We start from the raw sequence: 24,324 nt of genomic DNA on the forward strand, positions 1-24,324 counted from the left end.
GACGATAGCCCGCAGTGGTGTCATGTGGTGGCACATCAGTGTCATCTAAAGACTAAATGTATTCCTGTCCGGTCCTACAAATTGGAGGGTGTAGGGTTTGAAAAATACAGGACTTATTTTGTCAAGTCATACTATGAGAAATATAGGATCTAGCTGTTTTCAAGTTTGGTAAGCATCTATTTTTTTCACAAGTTCCTGGATTTAAAAATGAAATCAAAGCAAATACATCAGAGCAGAATACTGCAAAAGTTGAACTTCCAAATATTAACCATCTATGAAATGTATCTGGTCTCTTTTAAGTTAAAAAACCTAAAAGATAAGCAGAGGGGAAAACTTAATTTTCCAGATCATTAAGAGTACAACTTTGAATTTAGGATTCACAACGTTCTTTAACAGAGATCTTTTTACTCCAATCGGACGCAAAATCTATAACCTTATTCAAGACTGACTTGCAGACAGAACATCACCATCACTCAGAAATATACGACTTCAGTCCTCAGACTCTTGATGAATGTGAAAATAAATAAACAGGGTTGAAGAAACCCTTTTGATGATCTTACAGTGCAACACTAGAATCTGTTGAGGTGGGGGTGGAGTAGTGTGGGAGGAGCACAGTACATGAAAAGTCATTTCTTCTGATATAAAGAAGTCCATTGTGCTACCAAGGAATCCTGTTCAGTCCAGAGCACTGCTGCAAAATGTCATTCACTGATGCACTTACCATTGTTGGAGGATTTACAGCAGTTTACCTGATCTGGAGGGTCTGGTGTGGATTCAGAGAGTATGCTTTGTCACAGCTTTGGCAAGAGGATTTAAGGAAATTTGGACAATGGGCAGGTAAGGTCAAAGAAAAGTGCTTTCACCTTGTCTACAAGATGCTTTTTAGATGTGTTTGTGTTAGTTATGTGTTTTAGTGTGATATTTTGTAAATGCAACATGCAGGTCTAAAGCAGGTGTTCATGTAGGGGCGCTTCCGTCTACTTACTTAGAATAAAAAATCCTTTACAAATTTACAAATGCATCAACTTCTGCAGTTTGTTTTTTTGACACATCAACTGTTGACACAAATAGTTTGGAGTCCAACCAATGAACACAGACCAAGAAGAGAATAAAGTGAGCCCAGGTTATCAGGGGCTTGCTCTTTGACCAGGACAGTATTCTCAAACGCTAGCAGGAGGTGTTGTGTTTGGTGGAGTGAGAGGGCATCCAGGTCTTCCTCCATCTCCTCCTCTCCCCTGAGCCTCTATCTGATATCTTGGACCTGATTCTCAATTTGGTCATTAATCTAGAATTTCGAATTGCAGTGTTTTGGCAGTGCAGACTGTTTGAAAGTAAAAATTGGGTTAATAGTTTCTGCAAAATGAAAAATATATGTGAATGTATGTATAAAAGGTAGCACAGTTTGGTACCATGGGTCACCTTGAAGTTGTCTTAGGAAAAAGAATAAAAGTTTGTAAACTTCTGTCACGGCTTGATTTATACATATAAAAGCACCTTTGTTTTGATATACAGAAATTATTGTGTAATCCGAAATGACATATCTTTGCTTTCTCCTCTTCACAGTTGTCACCGGTGCCACATCTGGTATTGGTAAAGCTTATGCAAGAGAGGTGAGTCTCCATCTTCCATTCTAAACAGTCACTCTTCTTCTCACTGTCAAAATGTTAAGTGTACAGTTGGAGAGAGTTCATTTGTTGCTCCAGTTTGTCCACTTTCACTAGTACATTGTGTTTTTAATGATAAAGAGAATCACCAAACTTGTCTGTCTACATTTTTCCCATTAGCTGGCACAAAGAGGTCTGGATGTGGTTTTGGTGAGCCGATCAGATGAAAAGCTTCAAACTGTTGCCAGAGAGATAGGTGAGTTACATTAAAATATAGTGATTGCATTTTTAATGTGCAACTACATATTAAAGCAGATAACTCAGATGATTCTTTCTTTTTCAGAGGAGCAGTATGGACGAAAGACTCGCACCATCCAAGTCGACTTCACAGACGGCCACAGTGTCTACCCTACTATAGCCAAAGGACTACAAGGACTGGAGATAGGAATTCTGGGTAATATGACCACCAAACACAGGGCAGAGTGAAGCAATATAAAGCTTTTAAGATGTTTTAAAATGAAGAAATTACAGAGCCTGTGAAATCCCATGAGGGTATCATTATCATCTTTAAGTTATCATGCACACAAGATATTTATCTTGTAGGAATAAGTTGTTACCTTTCGAGAACAAGATAACGACCTTAGGACAAAAAGTTTTTATCTCAAGGGACCAAGATTTTTATCCTGTGGAAACAAGTTATTGTCTAGTACGTACAGACAACGTGTTCATGTAGGGTTTGTGTCCTCTCTTTTGAGTAGGGTGGTGAACCAGACTTGAACTTTCACCTTTAACATAAACATGATGATTATTCTGATAACAGCAGAAGCACATAAGGTCTCTCACAGTCATCTCTGTATCTGTAGATCACAGAGATTTCTTAACCCTCCTGTTATGTTGCAGATCAAATTGACCCTTTTGGAAAGTCTATTTTAGGTAATATATGCCTTCCAAACCAGCTAAATGCAGCATAAAAATCTGGGCAGCATGTGACTGAAGGGGTGTCTTGTTAATTTATCAACATCACTTCATTAAAATAAAAAAATAAAAATTTAAAATAAAATAAACAAAAATGATGTCATGTAAAACTATTGTATTTATATTTAGGGCTTTCCAATGTATATGAAAAAAAGTTATCCTCATTGAACCATGATCTGTGAGAATGTCAACTTGACCCAGGAACATTATTGCTGTCCCAGAGTAACGAACATAACAGGAGGGTTAATTACAGAAATTAATAATATAGTTAAATGCAGGCTTGTGAGTCACACAACAGAGATTAATGATGAAGCTATAATTTAGCTGGCAAAGCAATTCTGACGGTTGGTAGCGCTTCCATTATATTAATATTCTTACCAGCCTACTAACTTTACACTTAACATTTTCATTCACTGTGAAGTCTAAATATTAGCGTTGTTCCATTGGCATTCTGAACAGATGTAGAAAATAAAAGCAGCACCTGATCAGGTCTACTTCCCTGTAAATGTTCTGTTGGCAGCCAGTCCTGTACTCTACCAAAGACCATACTTCTAACTTTATCCTGGATTGACACAAAGGAATCTGATACATGGATTGTTGTTACCTTCTGTCAAAGCCTTGCCTTTCCCCCTGATGCTAAGCTCAGCTAACATGGCCCACCCTGGCTGTGGCTTCACATTGATCATCCTGAATGTTATTGTTGGAAATGGTACAAATGTTCTATGATGACTAATGTTTATGTAGGAACAGATTTAACAGTTTTGGCACAGGATACATTCTCATTAACAAATGATCTTGGTTGTGTTTTTGTACTCCACATAGTTAACAATGTAGGAATGGTCTATTCTGATAATTTTGAATATTTCCTGGATGTACCAGATGCTGAACAGGTAAGCTTTGGAACTTATTGACATTTTTGAGTGATTGATGATTTAAATGTACTTCCCAGGTTGAACATTCTCTCCCTGTGTTTTTTTTTGTTGCTAGAAAATCACTCAGGTCATAAACTGTAACGTGCTGTCTGTCCCTCAGGTAAGATATACTGTATGTATATTAACCCACCTGATGTGTTATGGTTCAAATTGACCCTTTTTAAAGTCTATTTTAGGAAATACATGCCTTCCAAACAAGCTAAATGTGGCATAAAAATCTGGGCAGCATGTGACAGAAGAGGTGTCTCGTGTTAATTTATCAACATCACTTCATTAAAAAAAAATAATAATAAAAAAATGTAATAAAATAAAAAAAATCTGTCATTTAAAACTATTGTACTTATATTTAGGGCTTTCCAATGTAAATTAAAACAAAGTTTTAACATGAATTTTAATGAAAAACGAGTGAGTTATCCTCATTGAACCATGATCTTTGAGGATTAAAGAACACCAATGGACTAAATCTTGATTTAAATGGTTAGTAATGGAGTTAAAAAATAGATTTCTGATTTTGATTTTTATGGGTTCTGACACTTTTGTGTAATTGAATATGCCCGGGTCAAACTGACCCAGGAACATTATTGCTGTTCCAGAGAAAAGAACATAACAGGAGGGTTAACCTTACGATTAGGCGCCATAAATGATCAGACATCTGTGTTACCTTTATATGTTTTGTCTTTTTAACTGCACAAAAATTTTACTACTTTTTTTATATTTTCCCCACAGATGACCAGACTAGTCCTTCCAGACATGCTTGAAAGGTATTTTATCAAAAAGCCAAATATGAATAATGCAAATTTAGTAATGATAGTTATGGATGGGGAAATTTATGGATGTTTTTCTTCTCTCTCCTTCCTCCTAGAGAAAAAGGTCTGATCATTAATATCTCTTCTTTGGTGGGCTGCCGTCCACATCCTTTATTGTCTATTTATTCATCTTCTAAGGTACTTTCTCATTAATGTCTTCTGTTATTTATGTGCACACAATTATTCAAACACAAACTGACCAGATCACAAGCATGCATTTACTGATGAATTCATGTAATGACACTCTTTGCTCTGCGCACATTTTGACTTTGACTTTCTTTTTTATTTCAGAGTTTTGTAGCGTATTTCTCTCAGTGCCTGCACGCTGAGTACAGCTTAAAGGGAATCACTGTTCAGGTAAAGGGTGTGAAACTTCATTGATGTTGAAAATGAACCAAAAATTGTCAGGCTTATACACATGAGCACCATCAATTCATACATATATTACCTAAACTGGCTGTATGATGTCATTGTTATGTTAACTTATACTTAACTTTAACCCTCCTGTTATGTTGTGGGTCAAATGGGCCCATTTTAAAGTTCTGGTGTTAATTTATGAATTTTTCTTCAAAAAAAAAAAATAATAATAATAAGTAAAAAAAATAAAATAAATCGATGTCATGTAAAACTATTGTATTTATATTTAGGTCTTTCAAATGTACATTAAACATTTTTAACATGAATTTTCATAAAAAATGAGTGAGTTATCCTCATTGAACCATGATCTTTGAGGATTAAAGAACACCAATGCACTAAATATTGATTTAAATGGTTAGTAATGGAGTAAATAATGAGATTAAAAAACGTTTATTGGGATTTTTGGGTTCTGACATTTTTGAGTAATTGTGACCCGAGTCAAGTTGACCCGGGAACATTACTGCTGTCCCTATGAAACGATCATAACAGGAGAGTTAAATACAACACATTATACATTATTATACATGAATATCAATGTTAGGGTGTTTTTGTATTTTCTAAACAAATCCTCTCTAGAGTGAATCATTTGTAGTACAGATAGAGCCTTGTTAAAGTGAAACTGAGCTTAACCTTGATGCCAAGTTTCCAGGGTGGCATGTCGAGGCCTTCAATTGAAGAGGAATGTGATAATCTGAGAGTACTGAGAGTACAGATTTTTATCTTGTCCACATTAGTGTAACCAGTTGTTAAACACAACCAATTAAGATGATTACATGTAATGACTTGAGATAAACCCTCATCAATCTGAATTTTCTAAATTATTTTAGCTTTTGATTCAGTTAAAAAATAAGAGGCTTCATTTGAAGTTGCTGTGTATCCAGGCAAAAGCTAATTTGAACAGTGTGATTAACTCGTTGAACAAATATGAAGCACATAAAATGAACCTTTGCCCTCTTGCTGCTCTCACTGACTCGGTTTATGTTCCTCTTTTAGACACACTGTAACAGGCTTAATGTTTTTCATTTTTGGTGTTTTTACTCAAATGGAAAGGCACCATTAAGAGTCACTTAAACATGCATGGTGTAAAGTAGAGGAAAGTTCAACCTGTTTGACCCCAGTCAATGTTTTCTCAGTGTGTGGCCCCCTTCATGGTGTCCACCAACATGACAAAGAGAGTGAAGAACAGCTGCTTTGTGAAGAGCGCTCCAGATTTCGCCTGGGAGGCGTTGAACACCGTGGGTCACTCCACTTACACCAACGGCTGTCTGTCCCACGCGCTGCAGGTCAGAGGGCTGAGAGACTACCACCACTTACCCAAGATTCGGCCTGTAATATTTTAACATCTCTGCTTCTCTTTCACATCATCCCACAGAGCACGGTCCTCAGAGTACTCCTGCCCGACTGGCTTCGTATGTCATCATCCCTCGTCAGAAAGCAACACAACCTCACGAAAATTAACGACAAAATGTCAAACTAAAAAGCTAAAGGAGGGGGAGTCGTGTGACCTTTCCCACAAAGAAGATGAAGATCTGTAAATGCAAAAAGATGACCAACACAAATTGACTTTTTTAGAGCTGAACAGTGGCACCATAATCGTTTACATTCACTGTAAGCCAATGTCTCACTTCTTACTTCATGAAATGGTTACAGTGAGTGAGTTGAGGTGTTTTGCATTGATGGATTCTCAGAAATAGGTTGTTTGCACATGACGTTATTTTCATTGTGTGGCAGTGGCGTGAAATGCAGATGGGGGTCAGGAAGTGATTTGCAGCGTACTGCGCGGACCGGCGCAGACACATAAACACAAGAAAAATGCCTACGGTTTGCTTTTTTTATGGTTTCCCTAACGGATAAAACAGAGAGAAGTCGACAAGTGTTTATTGTGTCCAAAAGGTCGGGGTTAAGTAAACAAACGTTAGTGTTGATAGCATCGAGGCTAGGAGGACAATTCATATGGAAATTAATTAAAAAATACACACCCTGGCGAAAACCTAACGACAATCGTTGTTGAGCACCTTGATACCCACGTTGTGGACCCAACCACTCAAGAAAATTGTGAGCCTCGAGGCTTTTGAATGCCTTAATTTGCTCGGTGATGTAAAATGAAGTCAGGAGGACGAGGTAGTTAGTGATGTCAATGGCTAATAAAGCTCGGGTCAGTTAAAAAATCGGAAGTCCTCATGAGACGAGGATCTCTTCCGACACAATCCAGAATTTTGTCTTTCTGGATTGTGTCTTATTACGGTATCTAGAGCAGCACAGTACAGACTTTCCTCGGTTGCGTCCATTCTGAAATTTACTTCCTGACCCCCATTTGAATTCCACACGTCACTGGCATGACGTTATTGCAAACAACCTATTGCTTGAGGTCAAACATATCAAACATCCTCAGTGACATGAGAGACACAACCTGAACTGCAACCTTAAAGTTTTACATGCAGGTTTTCTGTGTTTGAAGGACAAATTGAAGAATAAATTAATTTAAAATACAAGTTACAAAGTTGACAATACACACAGTACACATATTAACTCCATTGACAAACAGCTGTTTATTATGTACATCTACAGTGAAGACCATCATTAACAAATGTCAGTCCTTTAAGGCTTTCTCATTGACCATTAAATACAGCTCAAGGTGGGACATGCCAAAATGTGCAGATGGCTTTTTCAGCAACTACTGAGCGGTCCAAGTGATTGTTGTAACGCTATAAAAGGAAACATGACAAGAATGCAGTGACATATTTTGGTACATTAAATTAATTGTAAACTAGCTCTGGTTTCATTCTTAATTTGGTCTGAATCATCATTGGTCCACATCCGGACTGAGGTGGAATAGGAAACAAGTAACAGTTTAGGCATTAGTACACTCTTATTCTGTGTATTCTTGACTTTCTGTGAGATTAAGCACAAATACTGAATGTTTAATGTAAGTTAGCACATACAACAGCAGAAAACGCTGTTCATTATTTTGAGGTCAAATAAACAAAACTGTTAAGATGGTGAAGATTTGTGAACCCTTCACATGTAACAGAAGAAGAAATGTGTTTGCAGAAAGTGCTTTGAAAATAAAAAGCAGTACTTGAGTCAACTCAGTAACAAATTGTCTTTGCATCATTGGTCCAGACACCAGCAACAATGTGAGAACACCAGTATAAAACAAAAAGACAAATACATAGGGCTTTAAAACAACAATGATTATGCAGTGACACTACATTATTTTATAAACTGATCCAGGACAGAAGTTTTCACCATGGTGAACTGATACCATCAACACTACAAGTTCATCTTTTCATCCCTGCAATTATAAATAGACAAATCTATGTTTTTAATGTCTTAGATTATCTGTAAAGCTCAAAACAACCCGTGACATTTTACTCTGAAGAGTCTTTGACACATTTATTTTCTGTCATGTGTAAAACGACAGTCCTAAGGTAATGACAACACAAGATTATGTCAACACAAATCAGGCACACAAACAATGGCATCGCACCATTATTAGACTCAATCACTTAGCAGTTCAAGTAAAAGAAGATCGGCAAATATCCTCTTTGAATGCAATGAAGTGGTTTCAAGTGGTGTTTTGTTCAAACAGCATTCAACTCTGGTCTTTTCTGAGCTTCATACATACATACATATACCCAAGCATCCATTCATTAAGTTACGTGTTAATTTGACATGAAACTAGAGTTTGTACTTGTGCTAAAATGAGCCGAAAGATAAGATGCAGCTGCATATACATTATCAAGTGACAGAACATGACAACAAGTGGTGACTGCTCATGCTCACAGTCCTGTGTATGTGACTGGGGTGACGCCATGAATCAGCAGCGTTGGCCCTAGATTATTGGTGACTGCTTCCAACTGAGCCAAATACTGCTGTGCGTGGCCGCGGTGAGCAGGAGGCCGAGGCAAATACAGGAAGCGAACAGCAGCTTGTGAGCTGTGCTCCAGCAGCATGCAGTTCACTGCAGACAGGAAGTCCTCGGACAGAGTGTGTTTTGGTTTCTCCGGTTGGCTGAATTTGGTGCTGCACCACAGTGTCCCATGGCACGATCTTTATGGACGCCCTGATCCGCAGCTTCTTCAGCAGCTCTCTGAACGCCTCTTCGTTTACCACCCAACCCTGGTCATTGGACTCGGTCTCCACGTTCAGAAAGATTCTCATTCTGGCACCGCGCCACTTGCTGGACATGTTGAGCACACAGGCCATCTGAAGCAGGAAGAGACTACACACATCCTCGTAATCACGACTGCCGGGCTGGAGCAGGTTGAGAGGCCACACATCTATAGTCCGCTCAGAGCCATCCACCTTACTTTCTCTATCCTCTCCCTCCAACTGGAAGAAATAGCGGGCAAGGCAGGCGTTCTTTCCCATTTTTAAGGCATCAGAGATGATCCCTACATATTCCTCAGGTGACATCGAGCGTGGGCTCTCAACATGTCGGACCGGGGGGAAGTGGGCCTGCAGTGAAGGCAGGTCTACCCCGAAATTATACTCGCCCTCACCCCCTAGTCCCATGGAAGAGTTACAGAACGCTGTGTCTTGCAGGAAGTAGTCGTCTGGAGTGCAGCTGTCATAGAAACCCAATATCAGGGTGTTGGGCTTCATGCCACCTTTTGGAATAAAAAAAAGTTGGTCACAATGTGCAGAAAAAGTAGCATTTATATATATGCTGGATGTGAAGAGACATCAGGACTTACCTAGGCCTGTGATTCGCAGCAGATGCTGTGTCCCCTGTCTGACAGAGGGGGACAGTGAGAGGTCAACAAAGGCTTTCACATCCAGTTTATCAACCAGGCTCAACCAGAAGTTGTACTGCTGCTGGACTGGGTCTGTCGGCAAGGTGTCTGAAATAAAGAAGAAACAGAAATTAATGAAGTGTCAAGATGTGAATAAATACAGTTATTCAATGCCAGGCTTCATTTCATCAACTGGAAATATTTCATCACTGAAAGGAGGCAAGTTACCTCTGAAGAAAGAAGTGTTTAGATAAAAGCAGAGATCAAAGTGTAAGAAAACACTGAAAATCCCTTTCAAAATCAAAGAACACAAGTAGTATCAATATTAAAAGCGCTGGTTCTGCAATAACATTTAAAATCTTCGACTTAAGCAGAATCTATAAGTTGCACCAAGAGCTGCAGGTATGTGATCATAGTTCATTGCTTGCAAACATTGCAATGTTCCTAATGAACACCAGGTGGCATAAAGAAAGACTGAGTTAGTGACAGAATGAAAGAATCTCTCAGCGTCTTTGTGTGTCTTACTCTTTGTATTTTTTTCAAGTTTGGTAGTGAATAAACGTGGGGCTAGACACGTGTCTGGTACAAACTCTCAGGTTCCCTGCTTCAATGAAAACTTACTCTCTTATTAATAATGCAGGGGAGGCAGCAGATGGAAAGTGAAAGTCCCAGAGGCAGCTTTCCATGAGGGCGCAAGTGGACTTCAGGTAGCTCAACCAGAACTGGATTGTAACATCTGTGGTATGCAAACTGGTTTTATATTTCCTGCTCATCTTGTTTATGCAACTGAATGATATTAACATTATCACATTACTCATTTATTATTTTGTGTGATTTATTTTCTTTTTCAATATTGTTGTTGTTGTTGTTGTTGTTATTATTAGTATTAGTATTAGTATTATTATATTTCCCTTTGGGAAATAGGAGATGTGGGGGAGGCAGGGGTCAGATTTTTGGCTTGAACAGATGCCAGCAAAGATATTAAGACTAAGGAACCACGCTTTACCATGTTAGCTACAGGGGTGAACCATTAAGGTGTTTTCTATGCAGCAATTTTTGGTTATATTTTTGGCCTTTTTGCCTTTATTTTATAGGACAGCTGAAGAGCGACAAGAAATGTGGGGAGTAGAGAGTGGGGGAAGACATAGAGGAAATGGTCGACCAGCCGGAAATCGAACCATCGACCCCTGCGACGAGGACTGTGGCCTCTGTATGTGGGGTGCTTAGAACGCTAGGCCACCAGCGCCCCTAAATTTCTTACTTTATGTAAAGAAAAGACAAAAAATAACCCATAGCTTGCTAATTTAATGAATAAATTGATGGTGCTACCAACACAGTCTACTTTCTAACTGCCATTATTCACATGATCTTCTGATCCTCGTTTAGGTCTCTGTACTTTTAGCTCAAAATTTAAGTGAAAACTGTTTAACGCCTCTTTCACCTTAACTACACTCTCCTTACCCTCGGTGGTATACTGAAGGACTTATAAAGTACGCACTGAATCACTACAATAAGATTACTATTGTTTCATCAACCCCTGTTTCAGACTGAATTAATTGATTACATAGTTGTTGACCTATTTCACAAACCTCACTACTGTTGAAACACAATGTCTGATCCTGAGTTTCACCACAAATCATTTTATGCTTTTCAAAGAATTTCAGTTTGAAGCAACTATTTCGCTCTGAAGATTGTCGCTAAAGATCTTAGGGAGCTAAATTCTATTGATATTTGAACACAGCCCACTGTGCTCCCCTGTCCTCAAGGAGAGAAAGGCTACGTTCACACTGCAAGGCTTAATGCTCAATTCCGATTTTTTTGCTCAGATTCGATTTTTTGTTTGCCTGTTCACATTACCATCTATAATGTGACCTGTATCCGATTCCAGTGTGAACTGTTTGCGGTACCAGTTGCCCGGCATGCGCAAAAGAACAGTAACAATGACGTCACATGCAGCTGTTTCACAAACGTAAACATGGAGGAAGTCAGCATTTTCGCCTTTGTTACAAAGTTTTTGTGCAGTGGGAGCCGGAGAATGAATGAATGACCAGGTGCAGAGGAGGTCAAGTATAAAGAAACATTTTTTTACAAGGTCCAAGACCTCGCTGTCCCTCCATTGACTTGCTCCATTGTTGCTATCCTCCATTTTTGCAAGGCTACCGCCATGCAGAATTGTGACGTGTCGCTATAAAGTGACGTGAAAAAAAAAATCAGATCTGTATCTGATTCAGGACCACATATGGAAGAGGTCTAAATCTGATTTGAAAACATCTGATTTGGGCCAGATTTGAGTGTTCACACTGCCTCTAAAAAATCTGACCGGGTCACTTGACCCCCCAAAAATTGGATTTGGGCCACTTTTGCCTGCAGTGTGAACATGCATAGGGGCAGAACAGATGCTCCAAAACTACTGGTCATTTTACTATATTGCTCTTTGGTGTATCATGAAATGTAAGAAGTACAGTACAGCCTGGAGTTACTGCAAACAACCAGCAAAAGACACCTATATAATATGATGAGCTCCAGCACAGGTTGAAAGTGCATTGGTTGATTTGTGTATTATATTTTAAATTTTGAAAGACTTATTAGTAGGGATTATTCAGATTATTCTAGATATGAGGAAAACTTTCCACTGCCAGAAGTCCCAGATGGTGTGTACATTTCCTACAAATGGTCAACTCAGAATAAAGAAAACTAATTATTCAATTGAAATAGTTTTCCTTGAAAACATTAATACGTATAATTAATCCCTCAGTTGTGGTGAAACATAGTTAGGCTGTTATGCAAGGTTTGTGAAATAGGCCTATTGATTTATTCAGTGTAGTAACAATTAATCCTTATTGCACTTTTTATTCTGTTATTCATAAATCTTTATTTGAGGATATTAAAGGAGGCAGTTAAGGTGAGAGGAGTAAAATATCATTTCTCTCACTGGACTTGTGTAAGGGTTTCATTACACTACTCAGGGATAACATGATCATGTGAAAAATGGCAGCTCAAATCTAAAGAAAATGTGAAATTTATGCAGGAAGAACCATTTATTTATTAACCTCATAAATTAAGATTCCTTAAGAAAAATAAGACTAAACAAGATTACAATTTTGATGCTCAAATTTTTGGATTGCAAATTTTTTGAACCCTTTATCAAATAAAAATATACAATGACATGTAACTGAACATTTGTATTATTTTATGAAAAATATATGCTCATTTTAAATTCAAATTCTACATTTTTCTGTAGTATCTGTGACTCAACCGCCTTAGTCTATCAGGATAAAACAAGCAGTGGTGGTACTAACACTGGGGTGAAGTGGCTAAAAGATAAGAATAATTCAATACTGTAAGCTGCAGATGGCCATTACAGACCATCCACAGAGAATTACCTAGATCTCCCAGCTGCACGTGGCCCAACACAAACAGTCCTCCCTTTTTCAGCTGGTTGACAAACAGGATGAGCTGGCAGGAAGAGCGAGGGTTGGCCACCATTAACAGCACCTGAGGCCTCCAGAACTTCACATGGTCTTTCCTCACATCCAGCATCAACAGATACTTACGCACCTGAACAAAGAGGAAGACATGACTATAGCCATACTGTTGCCCGTGCTTAGTTTTCTGTGTATGGATTTGTTTACAGGAGACAGCGGTACCTGATGAAAAATCAGAGCTTGGCTGATGTAGCCCCAGCTGCTGGTGGGCGATCTGTAGTGGAGGAAAAGAAGCAGCAGTAGCAGGAGGACGATGCTGCCCGAGGAATATACGGGGTTAATGACAAACATCATCACCAAGCAGCTCAGGATGCCCAGCAGACAGGTGTGCCAAGAGAAGAACTGGAAGGTTGGTCTGTTAAAATGAGAGACAAAAAAATGTAGAGGGGGAAATAGGTATTACTTTAACTGTCTGAGAATATAACAGTTGTACTGTATGTCAGAGTGATGGAAATGAGGTTGTTAACCAACATGATGTTAAAAAGAAAGCTGACATTTTGCTGTTAAATTCCACATTTTGAGCCTACACACACTGAAAGAAAATACCTTAAGCTACCACACTTTTTAAGCTTTTCTGGGCATTTTTTCTTACATCCTAAGCCAGAACACATGACTACACTCGGCGATTGAAATATGAGAAAATAGCTGGCAACTGTTATGATTTCTACTCAGTTTTCTCGTCACAATTTCATCCTGAAATGTTACTTCATCCGTCTGATTAGTTTACAGACTATTAAATCAGGCATTCTGGTACTTTGAAATGCCAGTATGCCACTTATACAAATGTGTACAGATAACTGATCATGTTTCTTTTAAAATGATCCTTCTTGTTACCTGAAATTTGGTGCAGATGCCCACTCCAGAGCCAAACAGGCCAGGTCAACAGCAGCATAGGCGAGCAGGTAAAAAACTGTCACCAAAGCTGCTACAGAGTTGAGCTCGCCTGCAAACACTACACACTGAAACACAAAAGCACCACAAACAAAACCTCAGGACACCTCTCTTAATCATATATGATGGTAGTCTGCAGAAAATCTGCTCACCTGAGCTAGACCCCATGTATACAGTACTGCCACCCATGGGTTCCCGGAGTTTGACGTGATGGTAGCTGGAGCTAATGGCAAACCTGAATGGAGAACAAAAGTCTCTTAGGACACATCCCTTCATGTGAAGTAACCTCTAACCTTTAGTAAAAAATTTCTGGTTTACCAAAGAGATGATCCACAGCGAGCGCATGGAGGATACGTGACGCTCCTATCAAAGAGCACATTGCAGCTGACAGAGAAGCGCAGTAAATCCCAGTCGTGACGAACGGCGGCCAGATGTTTATTTTCTGCAGGAATCCATAATCCTGAATCAACAGTGTCCTGAAGGAAACAGAACAGTTTTGGTTTATGTTGGATCTGTGTTTTTCTAGTAGGGTCATACAACACTATTATGAACATCGTCATACCTGTTACAGGTGGCGCTGACCATGAGGAGGAGAAGGACATAGACCAAGAATGTGTAAAAGACAGCAGTGACGGTGCCTTTAGGGATGGCAATACTTGGATTCTTCAGCTCCCCTTCACAGATATATGGCAGGAAACACATTAGTACTGACTAAGCAATTTGATTAGACAAGAGACATTCTATGTGTGCTAAGATACAGTACAGCAGCATAAGGGACTTTTCACTACAGGCATAATTTAGCTTCATGTCTTCAGTCAGACAGCTTTGACTTGGGTGGCCAAACTGGGGCACTGACTGTTTAAGGGGTGGCCAGGCGTTGAAAACATTAGGAGCTTACCCCAAACCTAAGAGGGTTACCTCCAATAATCACATCTACTTTAACTTATTTTATGAAATAATTTTAAAAATGTTACATTTTTATGGATTTCTAACATTAAAATTAAAAATGTAACTCAACAGAGTATCAACATTTAAATCTGCTGAGCTGAACTCTTTACGGACTCAAATGAAGATGATTGTCCAAAGTCAAAGCATGAACAAAAATAGAATTCAAATGCAAAGAAACAACTGTCTCTGCAGCTTGTTGAAGCACAACAACACACTAGCTGATTTCAATATAAGTAATGCCTCTGACATGGCAAATAGCCAATCATGTTTAAGAATTTCAGGGTGGCCACAGGGGTGGCCAATCAGTTTTCAGAGGTGGCCATGGCCACCCCCTGGCTCCACTACTGTGTCTACACTGATCAAGTTGGAACCTCAAGTCACATATGACATCAATGCAACTGTCAACAGACTCTTCTTTCAATAACAATATGATAATCGGATGATACACATATACAAAATAGCCGGTCTGCAATGGCATATAGCAGCAGGCAAAGGAGGAAACCAAGAGAATATTTGTTGTAGTTGCAAAAGACTATTTACAGTCAAGAAGGGACACTAGCTATGTTAGTGGAGACAACTGAATGATTACAGAAATAAAGATAATCTGGTGTTGCTTATTACTTTTTACTACAGACAATTTTTTTTTACCTGACATGTTGGCTCCAGCCATGATCCCAGTGCAGCTGGTAAAAAAGACAGCAAACACGGTGGAAAAAGACATGGTAGTGTTGGTGCTGTAGTCCAACGAATAACCAGCTGCAAGCAGAAAAAGGGAACATAAGCAGAGGCTGTAATGGACACCGCTACATTAAAACTTGTCAAGTAGCTTTTTCTAAAAAAGTCAGTTTCATTTCCTCATTAACAACCACCATATGGTGAGCCAACACTCACAGTCCAGGTTGTTTCTTATAGTGGTGGAGCTGAAGCCCGTGTAGCTGGCATTAAACTGGATGGTCTCGTTGCCAGGTCCTTGATGGGTTATAATGAAATCAAAAGGTTTGACTGCCACAGAACTGATGAAGATGGCCAGCAAGGATGCCGTGACAATCAGCAGGATGACGAAGGCAGTGCGGGAATAGATGTGGGCGCCCACAAGACACACAATCAGACACAGCAGAAGGACTACTGATGAGTAGAGCACTTTGTACCAGTAACCATGAGGGAGCAATCGGAACCCCTCAGCTAGGTGTGTGTCTATAACAGAGGAAAACACAAGAAAATGTACCGTTATTACTATTATTGTCATATTATCAAACTGGGGATCTTCAAAAAAGGAATGTGTTCCATAAAAATAGATACGGGATACAACAACAAAAAATGAAACTTACCAGGATTTGTTCCAAATATGTCAAGGATGGCCTCAACAAGTCCAAGAACGTACTCTCCACATGCGCATACTTTGGCGAGGAAGAACATCAAACCAATGCTTCCTCCAAACTCTGGGCCCAAAGAGCGACTTATCATGTCTGTTTTAATTAAGTTAAGGAAGATGTTTCAACAAACAGTTTGGAACTACGCACTCCACTAGATCTTCAGATTCTCGTCATGACTCCCACAAGTAGAATGGGTGACAAGATGTAGTCTTAGCAGACGCCAATGCCCACAGTGAATGTGTTTAATTCTGGGCCAACATGTGGACATACAGTGCTGCTCAAAAGTTTGTGAACCTCTTGAACATTTTGGAATTTTCTATTATTTCAACCTGATTTCCTTATTTAATCAGAACCGTTATTTTTTATATGATATAGCAGGTATAGGTTTATCAATTCAATATACTTTTTTTTTTTTAAAACAATTGTGTAGTCAAGAGTAAATTAAAAAGAGTTTTTTATCAACTGATGTAGGTGCAAAAGTTAGTGAACCCTGAGCTGCATTGCTTAAAACAAGCAGTTAAGTAGAATCAGGTGGGACAAATTGGTGGCTAAATTAACCACTGAAATGGACCAATAAAGTGAGAGATGTTTAGGGAAGAAATACCAGGTCACTTTAGTCTTACCAGGTGAACCCATACAGGTCAATCATGCCGAGAGGAAGAGAGATCTCAGAGGACCTCAGGAAGAGGGTAGTGACAGCACATTTGTCTGGGGAAAGCTATAAAGTCATCTCAAAAAAATTTGAGCTTCATCGTTCCACCGTGAGGCAGATCATCTACAAATGGAGAGCACTGAAAAAGACTACAACCCTACCTAGAAGTGGACGACCTTCTAAAATATCAGCAAGAGCCACAAGAAAAATGATAATTCAGGTAAAAGCCAACCCAAACATAACATCTAGGGATTTGCAGACCTCTCTTGCTGCATCTGGGACACATGTGCATGCTTCCACAATAAGAAGAAAACTCAATCAACATGGCTTTCATGGAAGGGTTGCTAGGAAGAAGCCTCTGCTCACAAAAAAGAACAAAGCTGCCCGTCTCAACTTTGCCAGAGAGCACCTGGAGAAACCTGAAGCTTTTTGGAAGTCCATTCTATGGACAGATGAGTCCAAAATTGAACTGTTTGGTCACAACTAAAACCGCCATGTTTGGCGAAAAGTCAACACTGCATACCACCAAAAGAACCTTCTCCCAACAGTGAAACATGGTGGTGGGAATGTTAAGATCTGGGCTTGCTTTTCATCCTCAGGACCTGGACAACTCCACATAGTCCAGGGAATCATGAATTCTGAGGAATATTGTAACATCCTGGAACAGAACCTGAAGCCATCAGTTTTGAAGTTAAAGCTTGGCAGAAGATGGATCATGCAACATGATAATGATCCAAAGCATTCCAGCAAGACAACCAAGGAATGGCTGAAAAAGAAGAAGATTCGTGTTCTGGATTGGCCCAGTCAAAGTCCTGACCTAAATCCCATTGAAATGCTGTGGCGGGACCTGAAGCGGGCAGTTCATGCCAGATGCCCATCCAACCTCTCTCAACTGGCTGCGTTCTGCAAGGAAGAGTGGGCAAAAATCCCCCAAAGTAGATGTGAGAGACTGATAAGTCACTACAGAAATCGTTTGGTTGAGGTTATCTCTGCGAAAGGAGGTGCAATATCCTATTAACTGAAGGGGTTCACATACTTTTGCACCCATGATATCTGAGTTTTTCTTAAATCAACCACTTGTGTTAAATAAAGAATGACAATTTAACTATTTCTTTTGTTTGAGTCCATTATTTGGAATGTCAGTATTGTGGATTGGGGTATAACTTAACATTTAAAAGGTTATTTTAGTATTTTTTTACAAAAAATCTAACCAACGTTGTGGGTTCACAAACTTTTGAGCAGCACTGTAGCTCTCATTTGGTCATACAGGAACTGAATGACTCATGCAAGCAGGCATAAAGACTTTGTCCTCAGCCAAGACTACATCAGCATTATTTCCTCTGGATCTGAGGTTTAATGATTGGCAGAAGCCCACTTTCCAGCACCCTAGAGGAAACTTTCCTGTGAGGTTGAGTAGTGATACCACCATGGTTGGAGCACACCCTGTGATTCCACTCCTGAAAAATGGGAGCTATCATCCCAACTTCTGTTACAGCAGCAGTGTCCTGGACCTTCAAGCCACATTGAAGAGCTTCTTAGATACCTGAGCTTCTCTTACAACTCTACTCTGCCTCCACATCAGATCATGTGTTAGGCAGGTTCAGGAGTTCCTTAAAGTGTGCATTCCACTGTCAATCAATATCGCCAGTCCAGGCCAGCAATTTACCTTAACATCTGCATTCCTCATCTGACTCATCTGATAGTTTGCCAGGTGTTCATTTAGGCCAACCAAAATTCCTTCCCAAGGAGTGACTGCGGCTTCCACAACCACAGAAGCCCTGGTCCTCCAAGACATTAGGTACCTGTCTGCTGGTTCACCTTGGGTTAACCAAGCCTGAAAGGCCTCCTTCCTCAGCCTGAAGACGACCTTCAGTGTCAGAATCCATAGATGGGTTCTTGGGTGCCAGGCATCTGCAGCCTTCTTGTCAGTAGTCCAGCACACTTACACAGGAAAGGCTTTGAAAACAGCCCATTCAATTACTTTGTTCAGAACCTCAGGGTGCCCAAGATCCTCCTGGGATGGGAGTTGAAGATGTCATGAGAAGGCACTACAAGCTTCCTTTAACTGCATGTTTGGGCTTCCTCAGTCACCTGATCTAACTTGCCACTAGGTTGTGATCAGTTGACAACTCTTGCTCGTCTCTTTACCCGCAGTGTAAAAGACAAGCAGCCACGGATGATACCAAAACAAAGTTGCAGACTCTCAATGAAAGGCCGTAGACTCCATGAAAGAAAATGGATGGCTGGATGATCAGATGGATGGATGGATGGATGGAACCGTTTCATACCAGTATAATGATCTGTTAACCCCATTCAAAATAGTATATTATCAGTCAGGTTAGCAAAATATCAGCAATCATTTTTTCCAACATAATGTTCATCTCCTTAATCGTTCTGGTACCAAAGGGGCTCTAAATATCAGCAAATACTCAAGTCTAGGCATCCAGACTTCTAACAAAAAAGAGAAAATTATGTTGTAACATCTCTAGGCAGGATCAAATAACACTGAAAAACATTTTGAAAATTTGAGAAAGGATACAGTAGGCTCCACCACCCTGTACAGCCCCATTGGTGGAAATAGCACAGATGGACAGTATTGTAAGAGATATAATGGTGTAGGCTACAAACACCATTAAAAGTCCTTGTAGCAGCCCCGCATGACCCACCACAAACCCTGCGAGAGAGAGAGAGAGAGATCACGTCTACATTAGTCACAACTATACCAACACAATGACTCATTTATTCTCCAACATACAAACACACACTGTCTGCAAACCAAATCAGCTTTTTGGTTTTCTAATCTTTTCATTCATGCATGGCTCACCCATTCTCAGAAACAGAATAATGCTGAACATGGAGAGGATGGTTGGCACCATCACACCAAAAAATGTGTCCAGTTGTCGGGGGTCTTTAGTGGGTGTGTCAGAGCCAGAGTCAGGGCTGGTGTCTGTCTTTGCGCCGCATGCTGCAGCGGCCACATTCAGACCACAAACCCCTGAGGAGATCAGAGGGGTGCGCTCGTTCAACATGGTTGTTGGGAAGAGTCAGCTTTCCCAGGGACACTGAAAATACAACAGAAAAGAAAGAAATACAAAAACAGAATGAGTATTCCTGCAGAGCGGTGAAAAGTCAAACGTGCAAGAGTTAATAACTGCACAAGAGCCAATGTTTTTATGCAAGCCTTGTAAAGAAAGTAATTCACTTTGTACACTTTAGTCCCACAGCAATTCCCATAATTAACCTTGATGCAAACTTAATTCTACCTGACATGTTTTGCATATTACAAGAGAGACTGCAAGGTTATGGTTAAAATAAAGTCTGCCTTTATTCAAGCTTTCCTCCATTTTGTTCTTTTTTCAACATTTTCTCTTAAATCGAGGGCAAAGAGAGAAAACTTAATGATGGCATTTTGCCAGAATATTCTATCAGTTGTATTTAACCCTCTTGTTAGGTTGCGGGTCAAATTGACCCTTTTTAAAGTCGATTTTAGGGAATATATGCCTTCCAAACCAGCTAAATGCAGCGTAAAAATATGGGCAGCATGTGACAGAAGAGGTGTCATGTTAATTTATCAGCTTCACTTCATAAAAAATAAAAAATAAATTCAAAATGTAAAATAAAATAACCAAAAATGTATGTAATTTAAAACTATTCTATTTATATTAAGGGCTTTCCAATGTACATTAAAAAAAAGTTTTAACATTAATTTAAATGGAAAATAAGTGAGTTATCCTCATTGAACCATGATCTGTGAGAATTAAAGAACACCAATGGACTAAATCTTGATTTAAATGGTTAGTAATGGAGTTAAAAATTAGATTTAAAAAAATGTGTATTGGGATTTTTTTGGGGTTCTGACACTTTTGGATAATTGAATATGCCCCGGGTCAAATTGACCCAGGAACATTATTGCTGTTCCAGAGAAAAGAACATAACAGGAGGTTTAATACAAGTTACAGCATCTGCTTCTATAGAACATGTATTGTTTTCTGTATCATACCAAACATATTAAATGCTTTGTATCAAGCACATGCCTTCTGTATCTATTAGTTCTCATGTCTTTAACCTTTCCAGGCCCCTTTGGAGAGCATCATGTGCACTGGAGCACATGTGCTGCGCTGCAGTGTGAATGACACCAGCCTCAGGTAAACATACTGATTGCTGTAAAGAGATCTTTTGAAGCAGATTGAAGTATTGAACATAGCTTCAGTTGAGATCAATAAATTTGTGCAGCCATTTTTTCCAAATCTGATTCCCTTTCTCAGCACAAGTTTGAAATAGAGCAAGCAGGTGCCACACAGTCACCTGATGCTACAATATGGGACACTTCCTCTTTTTAGTTTTGTTTATATTACACAGTTCTTTGAGTCTCTTAACTAGAAGGGTAATATCAGTGAAACACCCAACAACAGAGAACCACTGTGATTGAAGTTTGTGTCTCTTCTTAATGAAAGCTTCTGCTCACACCTCACGCTGGTATTTGCAGTCAGCTGATTCACAGCAGCTTGTCTGCTTTTACACCCAGCTCAACCAACACCAAACATCTCAGCTCTCTGTGCTCTGGCATCTTGTCTGGTTTCTGTCTCACAGGTACCGTGGTTCACCTTTGCCATTCCTCCGAAGAGGCTGTTTCAAGAGCCGCTTTAGATCAGCTACAGAAATCACATGATCTCCAACTGGAACATTTTACACAACAAAGCATGATTGCACATGACGGACATAAGCTCCTAGTTACTGTATGGTTCGCACCCAGTACCTTATTTTTGTCTTGTATTCATATAATGTTGAACAAGGTGCAAAAAGTTTTAATCAACAATGTGAGACAGTTCATATCTTGATATTTCATCAAAATTAAAAGTCATTTTAAAGCAGTAACCTTACAAACTGCCTGGTAAGAGCTGCTCAGGATTTGTGTTGCTGTATAACATAGCTATTGAACTGATATTGTCAGAGATTTTGGATTGTTGAAGCTATTTGAAGCTTCATGTTACAGGTAATGATAATTAATTTGACAGATATTATTAAAGTTTTACTAAAGAACATTTTTATTGAAGTAAAGTAAGCTAACTTAAACACTTCAATGCACAACTGACTTAGTCATTGTGACACTGTTTTTTTTTAATGAACATGCTGTTTGCAATGTAGTTGCCCAGCATCTATGTTTGCTGAGTTACATAGCTTTATTATTTCTCTAACTTCTCAGAATAAGAAGAGCTGACTGCTATTTCAAGGGAAGTCACACTTTTAATGCTTACTACTCAGTTTCTCTTTTACCCCTCCAAAAAGGTGTCATTCAGCCTCAGGGTCATGCTCTGCAGGAGGCTGTTAGTGATGCATTAAACAGATGTTAGTGATGTTAAATCAGACCGCCTGATACTTTATGGAGTGGCCCTCTCCTGGTCCGCGGACCGTACTTTAAAAACAAGTCTGTTACCAAAATAAGTCACTGTTACCGTCACATTTACGTAGCATAGGGTGGAGTAACTGCGGCAGTGAAACTTCGCATCTTTCCAGAGGTCAAAATTGTAACAAATGATGCGCCACATTTCCGGCTGCATGATCCTGTGTGGATGTGTGTTTACGTTTAGAGGCTGTGTGTCAGGAAGTGGCCGCAGAGCAGCTCGCCTGGCTATCATAAAACCTGTTAAAAGTGCTCATGCAGTGTGTCATTCAAAAAGCAACATCCAGGATATAAAAAAGACACACCCAGAGATGTTTCATGTCCCTGCAGAAACACCGAGAACAGACAAACTTACCCCGTCGAACCTGCTCCAGACAGTTGTACCCACTTCCTGCTCCTTGTGTTTTTGCGTAAACCCTGGCTGCTGTCTCTGCGTGCCTCAGCAGAGAGTCTTTCAGAGGAGATGTCCCGGGTCGGATGCGCAGATGACGGGGTAATTGGATCGCAGCAGGCCGGTGGACAGGGTTGAGCTGTCCCGAGAGTTGGATGCTGTGGATAACGTGCTGCCCAATAACAACACTGCAGCCATGGCACGCCTCGTCGCCCTGTTATTTGTTCTAAAGTGTCACGGGAGAGCTCAAACAGCCCATGTGACAACCAAAGGGGGAGGGCAGTACATCTCAAATATGAGCAAAGGTAGGCTACTGTTTGTAAAAAAAACTAACCCCGCCCCCTACTGTACGCCACTCAAACATCACCTAATAATAATATTAATAATGCACAACTTAATGGAGAAATCAGGGGGCATCATTCCAGGCGTATGCACTGGAAAAAGAAACTTGTGAAAGCTTAGTAACACATCCTTAAAATGAGCATTAGAAGCTGAAAGTTCCACTGTAGTAAAAACCTGCAGAGACATATGGTCGCGCCAGAGGTCACTGTTGAGACAAATATTGTGTGGCAGGCCTTACTTGACCAGTCAGCCAAACTTTTAATGACATTTTTGATGGTTTTTGGCGGATGGAAATGCAAATGAATAGTTACATGTACAAAACCATGTATTTTAACCCTCCTGTTATTTTGCAGGTCAAATTGACCCTTTTTTAAAGTCTATTATAGGCAATATGTGCCTTCCAAAGCAGCTAAATGTAGCATAGAAATCTGGGCAGCATGTGACAGAAGAGGTCTCGTATTAATTTATTGACATCACTTCACAAAAAAATAAAAAATAAAAATGTAAGATGATTTCTTTCTTATTGTATTTATATTTAGGGCTTTCAAATGTACATTTAAAAAAGGGTTAGTTATCCTCATTGAACCATGATCTGTGAGAATTAAAGAACACCAATGGACTAAATCTTGATTTGAATAGTTAGTAATGGAGTTAAAAATTAGATTTAAAAAAATGTGTATTTGGATTTTTTGGAGTTCTGACACTTTTGGATAATTGAATATGCCCCAGGTCAAATTGACCCAGGAACATTGCTGTTCCAGAGAAACCAAAATAACAGGAGGGTTAAATAATTCTACAACTTTATGCCACCAGTTGAACTGTAGAACTAAACAAAAGCACACTTCGGGATGAGCTGTTGTACTTTTTTTATTTTTTATATATATACATTTTCATTCCATACATGAACAGGACATAAATCTTAAACATACATTCCGTACATACATTACCTACAGTATATATACACACACACTGGAACAACTTACCTTTAAATATTCGTTCTATATCTTCTTTTCCCTTATTTAAAAAATCTGTTTTCCCATTTCAAAACAAACTGTTTATGTTTTCTGTAAAGCCCTCACTGTTCCTCTACTTCATTTACTTATTTATTCATTTATTTTTTGTGACGATTATTGTTATAAATGTTTCTTTGTGTGTTTCATCAATGCTCCTTTAGTTTATTGAATTGTATTCTATTCTTCCCTTGTCGATTGTACCTTGTTTAAGGTTGTACCAACCCCTGATTTGTTGTTGTTGTTGTTGTTGTTGTTGTTGTTGTTGTTGTTGTTGATGTTGATGTTGTTTTTCTCGTCGAGTTGGTTTATTGTCTGACTGTTCGTGGGGTTTTGTTTTGTTTGTTTGTTTGTTTTT

The 24,324-nt window shown here is 39.4% G+C and overlaps 2 protein-coding genes across 2 annotated transcripts; one reads left to right on the forward strand and one right to left on the reverse strand.

The window, feature by feature from the left end:
* Window positions 1-684: 684 nt before the first annotated feature.
* hsd20b2 (hydroxysteroid (20-beta) dehydrogenase 2) lies at window positions 685-7,504 on the forward strand. The gene is made up of 11 exons (XM_034684446.1): window positions 685-837; window positions 1,564-1,610; window positions 1,785-1,860; window positions 1,948-2,058; window positions 3,402-3,469; window positions 3,567-3,611; window positions 4,238-4,272; window positions 4,374-4,455; window positions 4,609-4,674; window positions 5,868-6,017; window positions 6,107-7,504. The coding sequence occupies exons 1-11, from the start codon at window positions 699-701 to the stop codon at window positions 6,209-6,211; spliced, it is 924 nt and encodes a 307-aa protein (XP_034540337.1). The 5' UTR covers window positions 685-698; the 3' UTR covers window positions 6,212-7,504.
* On the reverse strand, window positions 7,265-22,848 carry slc12a9 (solute carrier family 12 member 9). The gene is given in 15 exon segments (XM_034684445.1): window positions 7,265-8,763; window positions 8,765-9,347; window positions 9,435-9,581; window positions 12,857-13,031; window positions 13,121-13,313; window positions 13,793-13,917; window positions 14,002-14,084; window positions 14,168-14,325; window positions 14,412-14,523; window positions 15,446-15,553; window positions 15,689-15,991; window positions 16,126-16,263; window positions 19,362-19,496; window positions 19,647-19,884; window positions 22,579-22,848. Coding segments are annotated over 14 exon segments (2,712 nt in total). The 5' UTR covers window positions 19,852-19,884; window positions 22,579-22,848; the 3' UTR covers window positions 7,265-8,516.
* Window positions 22,849-24,324: the final 1,476 nt, after the last annotated feature.

This window comes from Notolabrus celidotus, chromosome 5, assembly GCF_009762535.1.
Source record: "Notolabrus celidotus isolate fNotCel1 chromosome 5, fNotCel1.pri, whole genome shotgun sequence".
Classification (NCBI taxonomy): Eukaryota; Metazoa; Chordata; class Actinopteri; order Labriformes; family Labridae; genus Notolabrus; species Notolabrus celidotus.

Coding starts and splice junctions, on each gene's coding strand:
- hsd20b2 (XM_034684446.1), top strand. CDS start 699: ATGTCATTCACTGATGCACTTACCATTGTTGGAGGATTTACAGCAGTT. Junction 4,675..5,867: donor TAAAGGGAATCACTGTTCAG/GTAAAGGGTGTG, acceptor ATGTTTTCTCAG/TGTGTGGCCCCCTTCATGGT. Junction 6,018..6,106: donor GTCTGTCCCACGCGCTGCAG/GTCAGAGGGCTG, acceptor ATCATCCCACAG/AGCACGGTCCTCAGAGTACT.